We start from the raw sequence: 19,839 nt of genomic DNA, 5'->3' as shown, positions 1-19,839 counted from the left end.
TTCGAAGGACACCAGGAAAAGTATTGTAGACCTGCACCAGACTGGGAAGAGTGAATCTACAATAGGCAAGCAGCTTGGTGTGAAAAAATCAACTGTGGGAGCAATCATCAGAAAATGGAAGACATACAAGACCACTGATAATCTCCCTCGATCTGGGGCTCCACGCAAGATCTCATCCCGTGGGGTCAAAAAGATCATGACAACGGTGAGCAAAGATCCCAGAACCACACGGGGGGACCTGGTGAATGACCTGCAGAGAGCTGGGACCAAAGTAACAAAGGTCACCATCAGTAACACACTACAACGGCAGGGAATCAAATCCCGCAGTGCCAGACGTGTTCCGCTGCTGAAGCCAGTGCATGTCCAGGCCCGTCTGAAGTTTGCCAGAGAGCACATGGATGATACAGCAGAGGATTGGGAGAATGTCATGTGGTCAGATGAAACCAAAGTAGAACTTTTTGGTATAAACTCAACTCGTCGTGTTTGGAGGAAGAAGAATACTGAGTTGCATCCCAAGAACACCATACCTACTGTGAAGCATGGGGGTGGAAACATCATGCTATGGGGCTGTTTTTCTGCCAAGGGGACAGGACGACTGATCCGTGTTAAGGACAGAATGAATGGGGCCATGTATCGTGAGATTTTGAGCCAAAACCTCCTTCCATCAGTGAGAACTTTGAAGATGAAACGAGGCTGGGTCTTCCAACATGACAATGATCCAAAACACACCGCCCGGGCAACAAAGGAGTGGCTCCGTAAGAAGCATTTGAAAGTCCTGGAGTGGCCTAGCCAGTCTCCAGACCTCAACCCCATAGAAAATCTGTGGCCGGAGTTGAAAGTCCGTGTTGCTCGGCCACAGCCCCAAAACATCACTGCTCTCGAGAAGATCTGCATGGAGGAATGGGCCAAAATACCAGCTACTGTGTGTGCAAACCTGGTAAAGACCTATAGTAAACGTCTGACCTCTGTTATTGCCAACAAAGGTTATGTTACAAAGTATTGAGTTGTATTTTTGTTATTGACCAAATACTTATTTTCCACCCTGATTTACGAATAAATTCTTTACAAATCCTACCATGTGGATTCATGGATTTTTTTTTTCACATTCTGTCTCTCACAGTTGAAGTGTACCTCTGGTGCAAATTACTGACCTCTGTCATCATTTTAAGTGGGGGAACTTGCACAATCGGTGGCTGACTAAATACTTTTTTGCCCCACTGTACAGAAAACATACAAATATAGTACTTTTTAGTTCTGCTTTGTGGATATTATAAATGGAATCCAGATTGAAGGCGAAACAACAATTCTTAAGCGAGCAAAGATCCAGATACAAACGGGCAAAATAAAGAAGAAGAAGAAAGAAGAAAGTGTATTGTATTGATGCCCGTGGGGAAATTCCTCTCTGCATTTAACCCATTCACTCTGTGAAGCAGTGGGCAGCCATTGGGGGCCCAGGGAGCAGTGTGTGGGTACGGTACCTTGCACACAGGATTATATATACAGACTTAAAAACTCCTTTGTCCCACACGCCATCAGACTGTTTAACTCCTCTCTGGAGGGGAGAGGGAGGGGAAACAGGAGGACAAAGGAGGGAACAACTAAGCTGTAGTGCCTCTTCACCTCACTGTGCAATACCTTTTGTGCAATACTTTTGTAAATAGTCAACGGTGCAATAGACTCAATACTTGAAATGTGCAATTCACTTGTATTTTTATTTTTATTCCTATTTATTCTATTTATCCCCTTCGTATATTTTATTTATATTGTCTCTGTATTTATATATATGTGTGTGTGTATAACTCTGTAACTTCTGTCGGTGCTGTGCTTTTTTGGAAATCGAATTTCCCAGAGGAACCCACCCGAGGGATTAATAAAGTTCTATCTTATCTTATATATATATCTTATATATATATATATATATATATATATATATATATATATATATATATATATATATATATATATATATACGTATATATATACACAGGCCCAGGCCTCTGGTAGAGGACCCGAGCTTGAAGGATAAACCGCCCGCAGGGGGTGCGGTGACTCCCAAGCTAGGCGAGTGGCTCCAGCAGATCCCGGGAATAACATCGGAGATCTCTGTCCAGAAGAGCGCAGTCCTGGGAACAGCTAAGATACTGCGCAGGACCCTCAAGCTCCCGGGCCTCTGGTAGAGGACCCGAGCTTGAAGGATAAACCGCCCACAGGGGCGTGCTGGGTGTTTTTATATATATATATATATATAATAGTAATATAGTATAGTAATATATACAGTAATATATATATATCTCGGTCGTTGTGTCTTTGGGCAAGACACTTCACCCGTTGCCTACTGGTGGTGGTCAGAGGGCCCGGTGGCGCCAGTGTCCGGCAGCCTCGCCTCTGTCAGTGCGCCCCAGTGTGGCTGTGGCTATAATGTAGCTTGCCGTGAATCTGTGTGTGAATGGGTGGATGACTGGATGTGTAAAGCGCTTTGGGGTCCTTAGGGACTAGTAAAGCGCTATACAAATACAGGCCATTTACCATTTACTATTCATTTGTCAAGAAATGTAGAGGGAACATTATTATTTTTTATTATTACATTAAAGTTGAAAGTCTGCACTTCAAGCACATATTGACTGCTTAATGTAAAATCCCAAAACTCAGAGTTTCCCCACGTAAGGATGAATCAGATATTAATAATTAATCAATAACTGATCAGACTTTATGTTAAACTGAGTTTTTTCAAACCTGTTTTCTGGAACGGGTCCTGGATTTAAAGCCATTTCTAAAACGTTGAGTTTTACGTGTGTGAGGCAGCTGAAACTAAACCCAGGCTGTTAATGTTTATCCATTGGATCACATGAGTGATGAGTTCGTCCTGGTAGCTGTCAATAAATGCTGCTGTCAGAAGGAGGGGGGAGTGGAGGAGTGGGGACCCAAATGTAGGAGGCAAAATAAGATGTGTTAAATAACAAAAAGTGAGTCATTTATTGGGCTGGAGACAAGGTCCACAGTAAATACAGCCAACAAAAATCTAAAAACACAGGTGATCACAGAGGACGGCACACAGGAAGCAACAACAGCAGACACGTCTGAAAAGCTTTACCCTCACAAATTTCTCTTCAAGTTGTGCGAGCAGCTCCTGTCTGCAGACGTTCATGGATTTATTTATTCACTCGATTGTTCTGATAATGAAGAAGAAGGTCCTGAGCTGATGTTTTCCTCTGGTGGATTTATGAAGGTTCAAAACAGAGAGAGATCAGAGGTAATGAGATCCTGAGAATCTAAACATGCACGTTTCTTGCATTACAGTTTATCTCTGACTGAATTCTGACAATAAAACCTAAACTGCTGCAGATCGTTTTACCTGCAGCATCAGGTCACCTAAAACCCGACAACGCTGCTGTCAGCTGCTGTGACATCACTGGGCTGGACACCCTTAAGCAGCTTGGTCTCTGATTGGTCAGTTTTCCTCTTATTCTTAGTGACCACTTTCCGTTTTCTGGTTTGGATTCCATCTTTCTTCAAGGCCAGCGGGCGATTCACCTGCAAACATTTAACAAAGACTCAGCCTCAAAGTACAAGGAACACCTTCTTTGCTGTTTTACTCTTACTAGAGGAAGTAAAGCATGTGGCCAGAGCAGTATTTTACTTTGTAGTACCCGGTGTAGTCTGTAGTAGAGTCCGCAGGCGTTGCAGACGGCTTCTCCTGCAGAGTTTCTCCTCCACAGCGTCGTGTGCTCAGTCAGACAGTTGACACACTGAGTTCCTTTCCTCTGAATCCTGCTCTGGAATAACACACCATACTGTTTTGAAATATATTTTGAGGTAATTTAACACAATTTTCTTTTTCAAACACGACGTTTTAGAGGGAACAAGAACAAGTTTCCCACAGGAAATCTGAATTTTTCAGTAATAAATAAGAGGAAGAAAACTGGCAGGACTTTCAGTGCATGCCCCTCATCCAGCAGATGGTGGTGGATCTGTTCCTGTTGTTCAATTATTTTCTTAAGCAAAAGCCTCAAAACCAGAAGTTTTACCATCAGAATATAAATGAAGTACCTAAAGTAAAAGTATTCACATTCGTCATATTAGAGGATCAGAATTACTGATCGGTTATTGTGTCACTTTATTGTTTCAGCTGGAGGTGTTTTCCATTACTTATATGGGCAGGGTTAAATATAATAATACTTAATAAGAAGAAGAAGAAGTAGCTAAAAATTTTAAATAATGGTATGGAGTACAAAGTACATTAAAAATAGTATTTTCAATTTAATTTTATTTATACAGCGCCAAATCACAACAACAGTTGCCTGAAGGTGCTTTATGTTGTAAGATGGACCCTACAGAGAAAACCCAGCAAACATATGACCCCCTATGAGCAAACACATTAGCAACAGTGGGAAGGAAAAACTCCCTTTTAACAGGAAGAGACCTCCAGCAGAATCAGGCTCAGGGAGAGGCGGGGCCATCTGCTGCGACCGGTTGGGGTGAGAAAAGGAAGACAGGATAAAAGAACAGTATAACAGCATCTAAGTAAAAAGTAGTAGAAACGTGTCAATAAAGTAAAAGTACATTAAAATTGTGCTTCAGTAAATGTACTGAGATACATTCCATCACTGGTCTTGTCAGCAGAAATAAAAAGGTTTACAGCCTGATCGCAGCTGTTTTAATGACCTGCTCACTTTTGAGTTTGTTAGTTTCATGACTGCTTTGACTGACCCAGCACAGGCGGGCGACCGCTGGGCTTCACCTCCACTCATCTGAGTCTCTACAATGAACCTCTAGACCTTGTTTTTGTATGAACAGACCATCGGAGCAGTCTGTGCTGCAGTGTGACTGAAATTCTGTGTTTTTGTTTCTGAATCTGCGAGCACGCAGGGGTCCACATGGGTCCAACTGACAAAACTGATGTCATCAAATGGTGAGCATGAAGCTCCGCGCAGACGTCCAACTGTTTAATGACTGCTTGGACTCTTTCACGCAAACATAAAGTGCACCCAAATGCCTTTTGAGCCGATTTCAAGCAGACTTCAAATAAGTATAACAGAAATAACTCATCCATCATCTATGCAGTCGTTCTGGTTTGAAACCGAATGTAACCCCTAGTTATGTGCACAAATTAGTTAACTAGCATTTAACTAATGATCTCTGTGTCTGTGCACTGCCCCTGTACAGCTTAAGGATGCTGCTTACTAATGAAGCAGCACCAGCTGCTGAATAAGCGAGCATTTAAAACGTGTTCCCTTCTAACTCGAACCAACCAAATAAAAACAGTAAAAAACAAAAATGCAAAGGTCCCGACGGCACAAACCGGAGCGAAGCATCTTTGCGTCTACGTCCATCTTTTATAAACAGTCTATGATTTTAACCCCAACCACAATCTTTTCCTCAACCTCAGCAAACAGCAAAAGCAGAAGTAAACAAGGAATGAAAACAAAAGTCTGCTGTGAGTGAAACGGAACACAAACCGAGCTCTCCAACGGCGCACTACACCTGCCTGCTTACACTGTTACCACCATCGCTTACACATTTACAACAGCACTCCAAATAATGGTTATCAATTAGTTTTCAAAGCAATAATTAATATTTATATTTTTATTCCTCGTGAACAGTAAAAAAAACCAAACAACTATTACCCAAAATTAACTTGAAGTTTTATTATAAAGTGTTAGATGGTGTTGTTCGTATTGTTCGTCACTGGGTATCATAAATAGTTAAGAATTAGTCTGTCAATCAGAGGAGCCACTGAGGCAGGCAGCTGTTCAGGGCCCACGCCAGTAACTTCAAACTACAATGACCTGATCTCCCTAAGAATGCCTGAGCTGGAGTTTTGATCAAACCTGATAACTGATGTGATCAATGAAAATGAAGAGGAGAAGAAGAAAAAAAAGAGGAAGATGAGAAAACTTTGGCTTTAAACAGTGATTTAGCAGCCACACCAGGCAGAGCAGCCTGGTGTGTTTATCTCCGCAGGTTGTCACATGACTGAGTTGAGGGTGTATGGCGGGAGTCAGAGTCAGAACACCACCGGTACACTGTAGACCGAAGGAACTACTAAATATGGCATAAATATCTTACAACCAGCCAGCTTGGTCCTGGCATCATTACTGAGCTAAACCTGGTCTCTTCCATTTCTACAGTTGCTGGTTTACTCTCTGTTTTATTGGGCACCAGTAACAGAATGAAAACTGCCATCTTTAACAGTTTTCTCTAGTTCACTGATGACAGCTGTGTCTGCCGGGGCTAACTGCCAAAGCTGTGAATGCTAACTTATGAAACTGAGACGCAAAGAAATTTGGATGTGTATGCTAAGGTACTCTGATTACTCTGATGTACTGGTGTAAATTATTCTGCTGTGTGTACTTTATTGTCCATTCATCCATTCTCTTCTGCTCATCCTCATCAGGGTCACCCATCCCAGCTACCACAGGACAAACAGAGAGACGACAACCGCTCACACTTGCATTCACACCTGTGGGTAATTTAGAATTCTAATTCTATAATGTGAAATAATTTACTACATCCCTTCATTAAGTTTTCTCAGAATGATTACGTTTCTGGCACCAGCAGGAAAGAGAAGGGTTTGGTCCAACCTTTAAATGTTAACTATAGGTTCAGGATTCCACTTTTAACTGCTTATACTGTATGTACAACGTGCTCTGAAGAGTCCCCATGACAGGACGTCATGTTCCCGTTTGTCATGTCAGTTCAGTCATCAGAAACAAAAAAAATGATCTTTGAAAGTGATATACGTTCTTACTTATATTACTATTTTTAATGTGAATTTCTGCCAAAGGCCCCAACAGACACCAGAATCATCAATGACTGCAACTTTGCAAGCAATTTTTATTATATAAAAGATAAATTAATGTAGATACAGATGCCTGTGAGGGACTTAATTAAAATTAAAACAATAATGTAAACTTCAAAAAAACTCTTCATATATCTATATAAAATGTTATATATAAAAGTCCTACCTGCTGTACAGTGTAGAATTTTAATTTTCTGATGCTCATTTTAAATTGGTGCAATATTATCAATAAAACACGATTTTCAAATTAAAACGTTAATACAATTTTTCAAATACGTGTGTGTCATCTTACAGCTCGTCTCTTCGGTCTCAGCAGCGGTGTGTTGTTGGCTTCCTGTCCGAGGCTGCAGGTGTTACACAGGAGTCGACCTGCAGCGTCTCGCCTCCACAGGGGGGCGCTCTGCGTCCCACAGCTCACGCACTCGCGCTGCTCTGAGCAAACGATGACAAATTACACATCAGCACAAAAGACACACACGCAGATCTACTAGCACAGGCAGGTAAATACTCACCTGGTCCACATCCCTGCCCCCAAGACAGACTGTCAGGTAGCATCCAGTCACCTGCAGAGGGGGAGGAGGTTGTGTACAGGTCGCCATGGTAACTGTTACATCCAGGTGTTGAGGAGAGGAGGTGGGTGGGGAATGGAATCAGAGCATGATTACTATACAAGGATGAAGAAGATGCAGGTGGGATGTAAGCAGGGCTCGGTGACTGACAGCTGGAATCATTCAGCCAGAGGCAGGGGCTGAGGAGGAGCGAGGGTGGGGCCTCTTGGGATGTGCATGGTGATTGGAGGAAAGTGTCTGAAAGGACAGGCCCCACCTGAAAAGAGATCATATCAATGTAAGAGAAACCTGCATCTGACATCTAACAGATCAGCTCATATCAAAACTACCACAGGCTCCCTGACCCCTGAGGAGCCCGGCTGTGGGGTCAGTGACCTAACAGAAAAGGCGTAACAAGAATAAATAAATATATCATATATACATCAATATATAAATCAACTAAATATCAGATGAGGAAACTTTGTTATGTTTGATGAAGGTCAGGCGCTCTGGACGCGTCACAAAAGAAGAAACAAATAATTTCCTGTAATTACTTTTAAAATGGCCTCAGAAGGCCTCGTTCTTTGAGGAATATCAGGAATTTTTGTAAGATCAGGGCCACATTCATCGAACCGAGCTAAGCTGCAACCCCTTTAGTCCCCGGGTACCATCTCTGATACACACGTTTTTTGGGTGTTTTTGAGACATCTGCATCATCAGTGTGATTTCTTTCCCCTGAAAAGCCTAAATAAATTACACAATACTTTTTTAAACATTTTTTTAAATGCCAGACGTCGCAAATACGATACAAATGTAAAGTCATATGCAGAAATTCAAATTTCAAGATTTTTTCAAACTAATTTGTCAGATGTTTCAATAAACTCTCCATTTTCCAAAAAAAAAAAAATTCAATCTTCTTTCAAAGAGCTAAACGTGTGCATAAGAATCACCAAATAATTTATGGCGAGCCAAATAACATTTGTCAATAACATTATCAGGACGGCACTTTTTACTTCTGTACAGGTAAAAGCACATTAAAGCAAAAACATTAACTACTTATTCAGAAGAAAGAAAACCCCACTCCATATGTTTATTGAACATCAGATTACATACTTCCATACTTGTACTTGATTACATTTTGACTCCATAAGCAGGAATATAATAAAACACTCACCTTCGTACTGAAGCTTGTTTCAGATCTGTTGGACGTCACAGCAGAAGACCAATAAGCTAACGGCAAATAGTTTGACATCATCGCTGAATTTCTAAGAGGAGGAAAGAAAAATTAAAGACTGAGTGAGTGCTCTCTCTAACACAAAGTATCACTGCTCTATTTTCTGATGGTACTCACAGAGGCTGAAGAGCTTTGAGGGCTTTAACTTCCTCTGAATGCTGCTCTGGGGTCTGAAGGAGGGCGACCAGGAGGAAGAGGAGGTGTCTGACTCCTCCTACAAATTCTGACGTGGGTTTTTTGAAGGGGATTTTTTTTATTATTGAAATTTTGAGTTTCCAGTGTTTACATAGCTGTTATCATTTACTGCTGTAAACATGGTATAATATGAGATCACTGTCAGACTACTGGAGTCCAGGTTCAGCCCACAACTGGCCTCAAAAACACATCAAAAAGTAAAGAAAAGAAAAAAATTGTTCTTCTACTTTTCCTGGTCTGCTGTTCCAGTTGTGGACGCTCTAGTTAAACATCGCCACACACAGTACTGAGGTCAGTGTGTGTACAAATAATCACTAATCCACAGGTTCAGTCTGCTCTTACACTCCGTTTCAGTCAGTTTTCTTTACTCTTGGTTCTGTAAGATGTCAGTGAGTGCATTCTTTGATATGGTTGTCTCAGGCACACAGCTCACGCTGTAAACACATCATTATTTTCAAGATTAATTCTCAGAAATGACATATTTAAAGGGAAAAAATGGTCAGGAACCAACCCAACTTCTCCACACTTTACTTTAAATAAAACTCACAACATGTTTCATAAACAGAACAGAAACAAATATTTTTAGAATAAAAATCTGCTTGATTTCGTGTGGGTTTTTTTTTTCATTATTCCATCCTTTTACCAAATGGAGACCCAGTGGAGCTAAACATTAATTCCTTTTAGTCGATAAATTCAGTGTGTGGAAATTTAACTGTATTAGGTCATTTTCTCACGGTTATAAGTGGTTACAGAAGAGGTTCAGGCTCAGGAAAGACCGTCAGAAATCTTCTGTGTGAGCTAAAGTTCATAAAACAATGAGGATTCAGTCCGAAGGAGAGGATTTAGTAAACTAGATAATAAATAAATATATAAAACAAGATTAACTGGTATAAGAGCAGCTGAGAGATGGTAAAGATCAGCGGTCAGTTCAGAGGCAGGAAGCGTATCCCTGTGTTAGGGCAGGGTCTACCATACTGTTCTGCAATGGTAGGTCCACTGAGAAGTCAGTGGGCGGAGCCTGGAAACGTTGGCGGGGGGGTCGCCCTCCCCTTTCAGGGATGGGCAGCTCTGAGTGGTGAGCAGGAATTGGCGAAGTGAAGAAATATGGATGGAGGAGAGCCTGCAGTAAGGAGGAGAGGACAGGGAGAGCACTGATCAATAATCAGGTTATTAACCTTTATCTGAGTGATAATGGGTGATAAACAGACCACAGTGATCAGGGAAAATATAACGGCTATGTCCCAAGAAATGATTCTTTATGTAAAAATGAGAGGACCTCTGACCGAGCCCTGAGGAACTCCGTTTTTAAACTTAAGCTCTGCTTCAGGTTTCTTACCTCTCTGGCTGAGCAGCGCTGTTTAGATGGATACACCAGGAACTTATAGAGCAGGTCCACTGCCTGAGGGGGCGTGTCAGGGATGATTTCCTCCAATGGGATCGCTGGATTCTCCTTAAAGGTGATTTTATTGTAATCTGGCAACTCCACTATCTCCTGGAGACAGACAGGAGAGGGATTAAAATGTTTTAACCAGTTTCACAGCCATAAAAGAAAAGAACAAGACAAAATTAAACTTTGCATTATTTTACCTCAGCCTTCAGATAAAATCTCACACAGACCACAAAAATGGCACCAGACTTCAAACAGTTGTTGGTTTTTAGAGTAAATTACACAGGATCAATTTTAGGTCCAGTTTAATTTCTCTACATATTTATCATAATTTACTGCTAGTCTACTGGATTTCCTTTAATCTTAAACTAAACATTTTAAATAAAGCTAACTGGAGACCAACCAATATTTCAGGCAGATGATTGCAGGCCTATCACATATAATAATATACTGATGATGATTATAATGTAGACTATGCACTAAAAAAAATTATTTTTAAAAAATAACACATTTCGTCTTTTTAGCACATTTAAATTTAATGAACATGGATATCGGCGGATATTTATATGCACTATGTGCAAAGATGAAAGAGTAAACACTGCCACTGAGTGAATACATGTGGAAATTAGGCATCCTCATTGTGTTTACATTTTCAGAATATCAATTTATATAAAAGGCAGAATGTGTGAGATGATAATTTGATATAAAGCTTAATAGTTTACCCTAATACAAAAAGATCCCTAAGAGAATGAATGTATATTAATGTAACGTCCCCTGAAGTGATGGAAAAACCAGTGTGTGTCTTACAGGCCAACTGTCCTGAGTCGGGGTTCCCAGCACTCTGAGGACACAGCAGAGCTGCTCGATGTCGTTCTCTCCAGGAAACAGAGGAGACGAGTTCAACAGCTCCCCAAAAATACAGCCGACTGCCCTAAAACACACACACAAGCACTCACACACGGACTAAACAGAAAGCTGTGACTTCAGACTGCTGCTGCCCCCTGCTGTTCATCTCTGATCACTGGACCCATTTACACCTGAGCAGGAACTGTGAACACTAACAGAGTGAGTGTACGGAAGCTAAAGCTTACTCTTTCTATGTTACATGGTCCCATGTTACATAGTATGTTAAAGAATAATATATAATAAAATACGCTGATACAGGAAAAGAATACAAGCATGCACAACAGAAACAAAAGCATCCAGGTTTATTGAGTAAAAGCTAAACAGCGGAGGATTCACAGTAGATAATCAAATCAAATCAAATTTATTTGTATTGCACATTTAAAGACCAAAGTACACCAAAGTGCTTTCCAGTAAAACCATGATACAGATAAAATCACAATATAAAATATGAATTACAGATATAAAATAATTACATAATATAAATGCAGAGCCAGGTGAAAAATCACACTAATTAGCCTCGAATGCCTGGTTAAATGTAAGTCTATGTAATGTAAATCTATATAATGTAATGTAAGCTGTAATGGTCGAACAACAGCAAAAAAATAATACTGTGGGCGCTACTTTTAGCAGCATTTTCAGGGTTGTACTTACCACAGGTCGACTCCCTCGTCATACTTTCGGGCTCCGTACAGCAGCTCAGGGGCTCTGTACCATCTAAACACACAGTGGTCAAATGTAACTGAGCACATTTACTGCACATTACTGATAAAGTACTGATGTCCAGTTGAAAGTGGTGATTATTTTAGAATGAACTGAACCAGCAAGTCACATGACATGGCGACTTTAACATGATTATTATTCACAGGCGTAATGAGCACCTCAAATCTGAATATGTGAATCTGTTCTGTGACACATTTGTTCACCAGTCGAGCTTTAAAGCAAGTCTGAGTGAATATTTAAAGTATCATCTGACTGCATTTTACATGTCACCACGTGGATTTTTCCCAGCAGCACTAAAGCTAATGCTGTGTTAGTGCTACTTTACTTTATAGAGCCATTTTCTGTATTACATTCAGCCTTTTAGATACTGCATTACTGCATTTTATATACAAAAGTACTTACTTTTAGGTTCATTATATTGCATTTAAATTTTCACTCGAGATCTTTCATTTTACTGCCATTTTTCTATTTAAATGAGCATTTTGCTCTTCGTGTTTTGTACCTCACTGAGTTCTTTTGGTAAGTCATACTGTATTTTATTTTGATTAGCTAAAGCTAGCTGCTAAATAAAGTCATATTTACCTGGTGGCCACCTGGTGGCTGTACAGCCTCTCTCCCTGCTCGCTGAATAGCCGGGCCAGACCAAAGTCTGCAATCTTCAGGTGGCCTGAGGAGCTGATGAGCAGGTTTGCTGGTTTCAGATCCTGCAAACACACAAACGTCACTTTATAATGGTTTGATTTATTTTGTTAAAGCAAAAGAAACCCAAACTCTCCACATATTTCACATATTTTCAGCTTTTCATTTATTATGAATAACCAACAGTATTTAAATATCCTTGTATGTTTAAGTGTTGCTTGTTACAAACGCAGGATTCACTGAGAAAACAGTCAGATGACTCATTAATGATAATAACTGTTAGCTGCGCTCACCCGGTGCATGACATTGTTGTGATGCAGGAAAGCCACGCCCTTCAGCAGCATCATCATGTAACTTTTGACCTGCGCAGGAGTCAGAGGGCGCTGGGAATTCCTGATGACCTCAGAGAGGTCAGACAGCATGAAGTCGAACACCAGGACGAAGCCCGTGCCGTGAGGAAAGACGTCCTTCAGCTTCACCACCTGAGGAGGAAGTCACAGAAAGAAGTCCTGCATCCCTTCAGACTCCAGACACTCTGCAGCTTCTTATAATTTTCTCATATAGCCTAATCTCCTTTTTATTAACATGTCTGTTATGCTCGGCTCTGTTCTTGCTGCTCTGCTCTGATTGTCTATGTTTTCCATGTACGAATTTTTGGTTTCTGTTATATCTTGTTTGTGATATCCCCCCAGCCACCAGGGGAGCTGGAGTGTATTCCAGCTACCATAGGGGAGAGGCAGGGTACACCCTGGACAGTCTGTTGCAGGGCTAACACATAGAGACAGACAACTATTTGTACTCACATTCACACCCATGGGCAATTTAGAATTACCAATTAACCTAACCCCACTAACTGCATGTTTCTGGACTGTGGGAGGAAGCCAGTGTACCCGGAGAGAACCCAGGGAGAACACGCAACCTCCACACAGAAGGGACTCATACTCAGGACCTTTTTGCTGTGAGGCAGCAGTGCTACCCACCGCAGCACTAAACACTAATCAAATTTTAAGATTAAAATGACTCTTATCTGTAAAAACTCTCTGCACATTCACTCACATGCTCGTTGTCCTTGATCTCCTGCAGTGCTTTAATCTCCCTCAGAGCCTGGTTCGGAATGCCGTCTTCCAGCCTCCTCAGAGCCACTTTCTTCAGAGCCACCGTCTCCCCTGTCTAACACACAAGAGCATTTCCATGTCACATTTCTAAGCCGCTGAGGTTAGACTCCAAATTTAATGCTGATCGGATTACACAAAGAAAAGGGGGGGAAAGAAATGAGGTAAGATGCAGACATAAAAGCACCAGTCCGTCACCTCAATATGTTTGGCCTTGAAGACTATGCCATGAGCTCCTTCTCCTGTCCGACCCAGAATGTTGTACTGCTCCATGTTTTCATGAGCGTGTAAAACAGCTTCAGTTAATCTGGATTTAATCTGGTCACAACTCTCACTGATTTTTTTTTTAATTCAAAGAGTGGTTTGAAGTAAACCCCCAATGATGTACAAATTAGCTCCTTGGAGCAGAAAACCAGAGAGAGGAACGCCAACCTCGAACTTCACTCATAAATTAAGCTGTTCACGATGCTGCGCACGTTTTCTCAATAAGATATAGTTATTAAACTATTATTTTAAGCCCAGTAAAAGTTTAAACCGTTAACTTACATTCGGCTTGTATTACATATGCAACAACAAACAGCTGTAAAGAAAAGTCTCTCAGAAAATAAATCCTGAGACAGCTAGCTGTTGGCTAACGTTGCCTTGGCAACGTCTTAACTCCGATTACCCAGCTAAAATTTTAAAACTTGTTACTGTTTAACTTCTGCTCCCGCAGACACGCACGCTTGTTAAGAAAGAAACTACAAAAACGACGATATGTAATTTTTTAATACGCATTTTCATTTAGGACGTTTTAATAATTGTTTCGTGTTACAGTAGCTAGCTACAGATCCGCCCGTGGTCTGCCATGTTTGTTTACAGTGACGTCATGAGACAGGACCACCATAGAGCCAGAGCAGGTAGAAAGCATTAGGCAGAAACAATGTTTTATTTTATTTTATTTTATTTTTGATTCTTTTTTGTTGTTCTTGTTCGCTGTTTCATTTTTTTAACGTTCAACTTTGTTTTTCACCCTAGTTTATAAAGCACGTCTTTTGAACTGTATAGAGATGTACTTGATGTGTCTAAAATTTAAAATCTGCTCAGGCAAATCCTTCTAATTTCCCTGACCGACAGACAGACTTTTTTTAATCCAATTGGGAAATTCTTTTTTACAGCAGCACGATAAAGAATAAAAAATTATTCACTCCGTACTGGTATTGTACATAACGAAAAAGGCTTTCTATTCTAGTATATTTAAAAAAAATAAAGTAAGGCTTTTTTTGAAATTCCGAATTTATGCTATCATTAGTTGACAAGCGTTTGCTGTCGTTTTGTCTTTTCTGTTCTCACAAAATCTATTCTTTGGGTTTATTTTGAAACCCGGAAGTACTTGTTCACAGTTTCTTCTCATCCGGTGTAGAGTGGCGTGTTTACGTCCTGTGTTAAGCATGCTAGCCGGAGAGTTTGGTGTCCAGAAACATTAACGTTTACGACAGAGAAATCGGGTAGTTGGCAGCTGGACTTTATCTGCAGCTCAACCGGATGTTTGTTCTGTTGTTTGTAGCTTCTTTAAAAGAGAAGACAGTGAAGAAATGTCTGCTCCCGACAATGCCACAGCTAGACCTAACGTGGACCAGAAGGTGCTGCAGTATGAAACCTTCATCAATGAAGTCCTGAAGAGAGACTTACAGTAAGAAGACACTACCGCTGATGTCTGAACACAGTTTATTATGTCCGTACAGAAAGCTTTATTCAGTTACAGAACTTTAAAAACTAAAGTAAAAGAAATGTAATCTGTAGTTAAAGTAGTGCAAAATACTTGTGTAGATAGATAGATGTAGATATGAACTCAGATTTTTTTTTCCTGGCAGACTTTGAACAGGTAGTAGAGGCGATATGAAGGTCAATGAGGAGTGACTACAAATTAAAGTAATTTAAAGCTTAATTAACAGCCTAATAAATGTCAAGTCTCACAGCTGCTGATTGTATAATAGTGCTGGTGTCATTTTTGGTCCCCCTCTGTGCCTTAATTACTTGCAGACTGATTATTAAATACTTACACTCACAGGTCACTTTATTGGGAATACCTGCTCAACCCAAATATCTCATCAGCGATTCATATGCCAGCAACTCAATGCATTTAGGCATGTAGACGTTGTCAAGACAGCCTTTGCGTGCAATGTGTTTTTAATACAGTGGGATTGTCATACATGTCACTGCTGTGCCAGCACTGCAACAACTGGGTCAACAAACCAGACAGAACTGGGAGCGTTTTGACCACACTAAGAGGAAACATCTCAAATACCGTACTGCTTCACATTCTGCAGCCTGTACTGCAGAGCAGAGCTCAGCATGAGCTAACAAAGTGCGAAGCACATCCAGTTATGTTAATTTACAGCTTTATATTGTTATTCTTGCACACTATGACACTAGAGTAGCTTTGCATGATTCATAGTAATCATGCAAAGCTACTAATTATTACTAAAATAATTTTTTTTTTGCCTTTGACATGTGGGTGGGCTATATTGGGGATATCTCTTCTCAATGACATCATACAGATTCAAGACTTGGAAAAGTATTTAGAGGAATCTAAGGCCTTAGCCTTTGGTTCACATGGGTTACTTGTACATGCACAGACCCGACTGGTTGTGTTTAATGTGAACACTGAGAATTTTATTAGGGTGTAAGAAAAGAAATACAGAAATTACTTTGTACAGTTACAGAACAAAATGGTGCAAAAATCTAAAAACTACACTTAAGAAGGAGCTCAGTTATATAGAAGGGATACAATAATGAGCTTGAATCTGTTGTAAGTACACATGTGTGATGGATAAGAAGGGTAGATCTAATCTTACAGGTATTTATGTGGTTCTTCAGGTTGGCATCTGACTGTTTGGTGACACAGACTAAAGAGCTGAATTATTTTGGTCCATCTGAAGGCGTTAATGTTCTCTGTAAATCAAGTGACGGCTGTCGTTTGGCAGGAAGGTGGTGGAGCAGAGGGATCAGGTTTATGAGAAGATCTCTCAGTACCTGCAGCTGAAGAACACCATACAGAGTCTGCAGGTAAACGCACACAAAATGTATTGTGTTATTTTGAAGGCCTGTAGGTTTTTCAGTTTAGAAAAGAAGAAATTTCCACATTAAACTGGAGATCGTTGTAGTGATTCCCAAGTGTTTGTGCTGGCTGTCATTCTCTGTTAATGTTAAACGCTTCAGTCTGCTGGTTAATGAGCTGCAGACTGAACTCTGCTGATATAGACATCTCTCTCTGTAGCTTCTCTGTGTGAGCTGTTTCTGTAATTCAGCACACTCTTCTGTGAGGAAAGGTGGAGGAGCTTATCGCACCTCCATCAATACAGCTGAGCCTCACTGCAGCTGTTTATCCAGCAGATCAATACGTGTGGCTCATTAGGCCGAGAGCTGTGAACCCAAACCTCCATCGTCTGGATCAAAGAGCCTGAAACTACAGCTGGAAAAAAAAAAACATTCAGACATTTTGCCTCCACTTTTCAGATATTTGAAAAGATACTTTTTTATTTGTTTTTATTTTATTTAGAGGATAGAAGTTTTAATTTTAGTTTTCAGATATTTTTAAAATCATTTTCATAATCATTGATGTCTGTGTAGGTTTTCAGTCATCCGGGTAATCTAAGGAGCTTGGAAAGAAAAGCGACTCAACTTCTTTAAGTTTCTTGAAGACGTTTCATCCAAGAAGCTTCTTCAGTTCTAAAACCAAACAGTGGAGAGTCCCAGGTATTTAAGTCCTAGTGGGAGTTGTCCCATAAGAGGGTCGTTGACCGACTATTGATCGTGTGCCTCATCACACACCTTGGCTCATGTGATGTAGTATTTTGAACTCTCCACTATTTGGTCTTAGAACTGAAGAAGCTTTCCAGCTGAAACGTCTTCAGTCGCTTTTCTTTCCAAGCTCCTTACATATTCACTGATATATTTTTCTGCGGAAACCCCTCCAAACAAGCCAAACTCATTCAGTCTCTTTTCTAACTGTCATGTCATGAACTTTAACCTCTAACATGCTAACTGAGGCCTGTAGATGCTGAGATGGAGTGCTTTTTTCTCTGAGCTTGGGCCGCCTGTTCCACGAGTGAATGAAAGTCACACTCTTCTTTGTGTTCCTGCAGGAGGCGGGCTCTCAGCAGCTGAAGACTGACGTTGATCTTGGCTGTAACTTCTACGTTCAGGCTGAAGTGTGAGTTGCTGACACACGAAGGTCATCAGCAGCTGTTCTGCATTCAAACAGGCACAAATGCTGCATTTAGGCTAATGAAATGTGCTGCGAGACTCCAGAGAGGCAAGAGGATCCGTGCTCTGTGTTTACTGTTTAAACTCAGTTCTCGTTTTCTTCTCCTCCATCAGCGAGGACTCATCCAGGATGTTTGTGGCCGTCGGTTACGGTTTCTTTGTGGAGATGACTCACGACGAGGCTCTGAGGTTCATCGAGAAGAAGACGAGTCAGCTCACAGCGTGAGTTCATTGTCACTGTAACACTATTAAGATTAAAAGTAGGAGAAAAAAAGCATAAAAAAATTAATTATGTTTCAGATATGTTTCAAATGAAGGTCAGGATTTCACTTTGTTGTGAAATTATTTGAAAAAAATATGTTAGAACTATTTATTTTGAAATGTCCTGATTTTGTTTTTAGATATTTTTGGTGGGTTTTCTGAACATCTATGATTTTATTATTAATTTTATCTTTAGATATTTCTCAAGTATTTTTTTCACACTTAAATTTTCCAGTTTAAAACATTGATATTTTTGTTGTATTTTTTTTTCTGACAAATTCCTGTTTTTATTGTACTTAAAAATTAAGTTTTATTAGTTTTATTTTATTATTTATTTATTGGAATTATTGCTAATTATTACTATTTTTTTATTTTATATCTTTTGTAAGATTTTTTTTAATTTTTATTATTATGATTGATTATTTTTTTATGATTTGTTGTTGCAGACTAATGTCTATTAGCTAGCTCATGTTAGCTCTTTGCTAGCACTGTCACTTTCTCTGAATGAGAGATGCTAGCCATGCTAACCCTGTGTTTGTGTTACAGCTTCACTGAGCAGCTCACAAAAGACTCTGCCAAAATAAAAGCCCACATCCGCATGGTGCTGGAGGTCAGTTTCTTCTCAGGCCGATTATAGGACAGTTTTTATATAATAATAGTTTCTGTTGGGTGCAGGAGTTTTCCTCTGGCTTATACTTAAGTACTAAATAACTTGTTACTCATTTCTGAGGATTTTACAGTCAGTGAAGTTTGAACATTGAACTGGAAATAAAAAGTTTTGCCCACCTGATGAAAAATAATCAAGATCAGATTTGAATATGTTCAGTTAAAAAACTGTTTTTCAGTATTTACTGGTGACAAAAGGGTTAAAATAGTCAGATTTATCTGATTTATAATCAGATGTTAAAGAAGCAGGTAAAGAATCTGATTGGCTGCTCTTTTCTTCTTCATGTTTCCCTCCTCAGGGTTTGAGGGAGCTGCAGGGCCTGGGCGACCTGCCAGAGAGCAGAAGAGGAGACGTTTTTTAGACTTTCCCGCCTGACCAGCTGCAGAGGACGGGTTAACGAAAGCCGGCTGCTGATGTCAACGGTGTGCTTTGGGAAAACAGGGTCGAGGAGAAGGAAAGACTTCAGGTCTAAAGCCTGAATGTCGTCACAGAGCTGAAGAGGAGGATTAGTGCCTGAGCCTTCTCAGAGTCAAAACTCACAGTCATGAAACGCCTACACTCGACGTGACTTTGTGTCTTTGTGAAACTCGTCTGTTGAAAATCAGAGAATATTCCTGTTTTTTGTTTTTTGTTGTCTTCAGTGTCACATTGAAAAGGGGGCTGCTCAGAGATGATCCTGCAGCCTCTAAACAGACACTTTCAGTCAATGTGACAAATTCAGGTTCAAACAAACCTGATCTCATAGGTTGAAAACAATGTGACAGGAAGTGAGTGATGTTTCACTGTTTGGAGTTTGAAATAAATTGTTTTGTGAAAATGATCCAGACAGCTTTCCTTCCTTCGGTTTGTTGGACCTGTGCTCAAGGTGTTTCCTGGGTTTTCATAGAAATTCTTTGGATGTTTTACTGAATCTTTGAGGATTTCACTTTTTTTTCCCCTGACTAGCTGTTTTCTAAAGTTCTTTGAGAATGATGTGTTTATTCGGGTGTTTCAGGACTTTTAGCATCTTCCAGCCGCCTCCTGGAAACCCTGCTGAGGCTGATCCGACACCAGGATGGGTCCACATTAACGGGTGGTTACTCTCCTCTCCTGGTTCTCTCTTGAGCCATCTTGAAGTTTTCTC

General features: G+C 40.3%; 3 protein-coding genes across 4 annotated transcripts; 1 reads left to right on the top strand and 2 right to left on the bottom strand.

Annotated features, from left to right (window-relative positions):
• Positions 1-2,947: 2,947 nt before the first annotated feature.
• On the bottom strand, positions 2,948-8,832 carry gata1b (GATA binding protein 1b). Its single transcript, XM_080294321.1, has 8 exons — positions 8,699-8,832; positions 8,522-8,612; positions 7,465-7,624; positions 7,312-7,362; positions 7,092-7,231; positions 3,648-3,773; positions 3,353-3,531; positions 2,948-3,209 (listed from the first exon to the last, which is right to left on the bottom strand). The coding sequence occupies exons 2-7, from the start codon at positions 8,600-8,602 to the stop codon at positions 3,370-3,372; spliced, it is 720 nt and encodes a 239-aa protein (XP_080150447.1). The 5' UTR covers positions 8,603-8,612; positions 8,699-8,832; the 3' UTR covers positions 2,948-3,209; positions 3,353-3,369.
• A 456-nt stretch (positions 8,833-9,288) lies between these two features.
• On the bottom strand, positions 9,289-14,402 carry cdk20 (cyclin dependent kinase 20). The gene is made up of 8 exons (XM_026154515.2): positions 13,739-14,402; positions 13,485-13,598; positions 12,722-12,910; positions 12,372-12,493; positions 11,721-11,783; positions 10,971-11,094; positions 10,113-10,268; positions 9,289-9,896 (listed from the first exon to the last, which is right to left on the bottom strand). The coding sequence occupies exons 1-8, from the start codon at positions 13,811-13,813 to the stop codon at positions 9,705-9,707; spliced, it is 1,035 nt and encodes a 344-aa protein (XP_026010300.2). The 5' UTR covers positions 13,814-14,402; the 3' UTR covers positions 9,289-9,704.
• On the top strand, positions 13,168-19,536 carry uxt (ubiquitously-expressed, prefoldin-like chaperone). 2 transcript variants are annotated; one of them, XM_026154519.2, is made up of 8 exons: positions 13,168-13,386; positions 13,512-13,704; positions 15,087-15,212; positions 16,507-16,588; positions 17,668-17,735; positions 17,903-18,010; positions 18,596-18,659; positions 19,015-19,536. In XM_026154519.2, exons 2-8 carry the CDS (start codon positions 13,661-13,663, stop codon positions 19,075-19,077), a joined length of 555 nt encoding a protein of 184 aa, XP_026010304.2. In that variant the 5' UTR covers positions 13,168-13,386; positions 13,512-13,660; the 3' UTR covers positions 19,078-19,536. The 2 variants fall into 2 exon arrangements, with proteins under 2 accessions (XP_026010304.2, XP_026010305.1); XM_026154520.2 differs by lacking the exons at positions 13,168-13,386; positions 13,512-13,704 and adding an exon at positions 14,421-14,439.
• The last annotated feature ends 303 nt before the right edge of the window (positions 19,537-19,839 follow it).

This window comes from Astatotilapia calliptera, chromosome 20 (genome assembly GCF_964374335.1).
Source record: "Astatotilapia calliptera chromosome 20, fAstCal68.1, whole genome shotgun sequence".
NCBI lineage: Eukaryota > Metazoa > Chordata > Actinopteri > Cichliformes > Cichlidae > Astatotilapia > Astatotilapia calliptera.
This window is presented reverse-complemented; position numbering and strand designations above follow the sequence as displayed.

Bases quoted from the DNA above. Each gene is read 5' to 3' on its own strand.
- gata1b (XM_080294321.1), bottom strand. From the start codon at position 8,602: ATGATGTCAAACTATTTGCCGTTAGCTTATTGGTCTTCTGCTGTGACG. The intron at 7,232-7,311 runs GTGAGTATTTAC...TCGTTTGCTCAG, and splicing joins GGGGCAGGGATGTGGACCAG to AGCAGCGCGAGTGCGTGAGC. The intron at 3,774-7,091 runs GTAAGATGACAC...GTGTTATTCCAG, and splicing joins TGAGACCGAAGAGACGAGCT to AGCAGGATTCAGAGGAAAGG.
- uxt (XM_026154519.2), top strand. From the start codon at position 13,661: ATGCTGATCGGATTACACAAAGAAAAGGGGGGGAAAGAAATGAG. The intron at 15,213-16,506 runs GTAAGAAGACAC...GTCGTTTGGCAG, and splicing joins GTCCTGAAGAGAGACTTACA to GAAGGTGGTGGAGCAGAGGG. The intron at 18,011-18,595 runs GTGAGTTCATTG...TTTGTGTTACAG, and splicing joins AAGACGAGTCAGCTCACAGC to CTTCACTGAGCAGCTCACAA.
- cdk20 (XM_026154515.2), bottom strand. From the start codon at position 13,813: ATGGAGCAGTACAACATTCTGGGTCGGACAGGAGAAGGAGCTCATGGC. The intron at 10,269-10,970 runs GTAAGACACACA...GTCTGTCTCCAG, and splicing joins CGACTCAGGACAGTTGGCCT to GAGATAGTGGAGTTGCCAGA. The intron at 9,897-10,112 runs GTAAGAAACCTG...TCCTTACTGCAG, and splicing joins AGCGCTGCTCAGCCAGAGAG to GCTCTCCTCCATCCATATTT.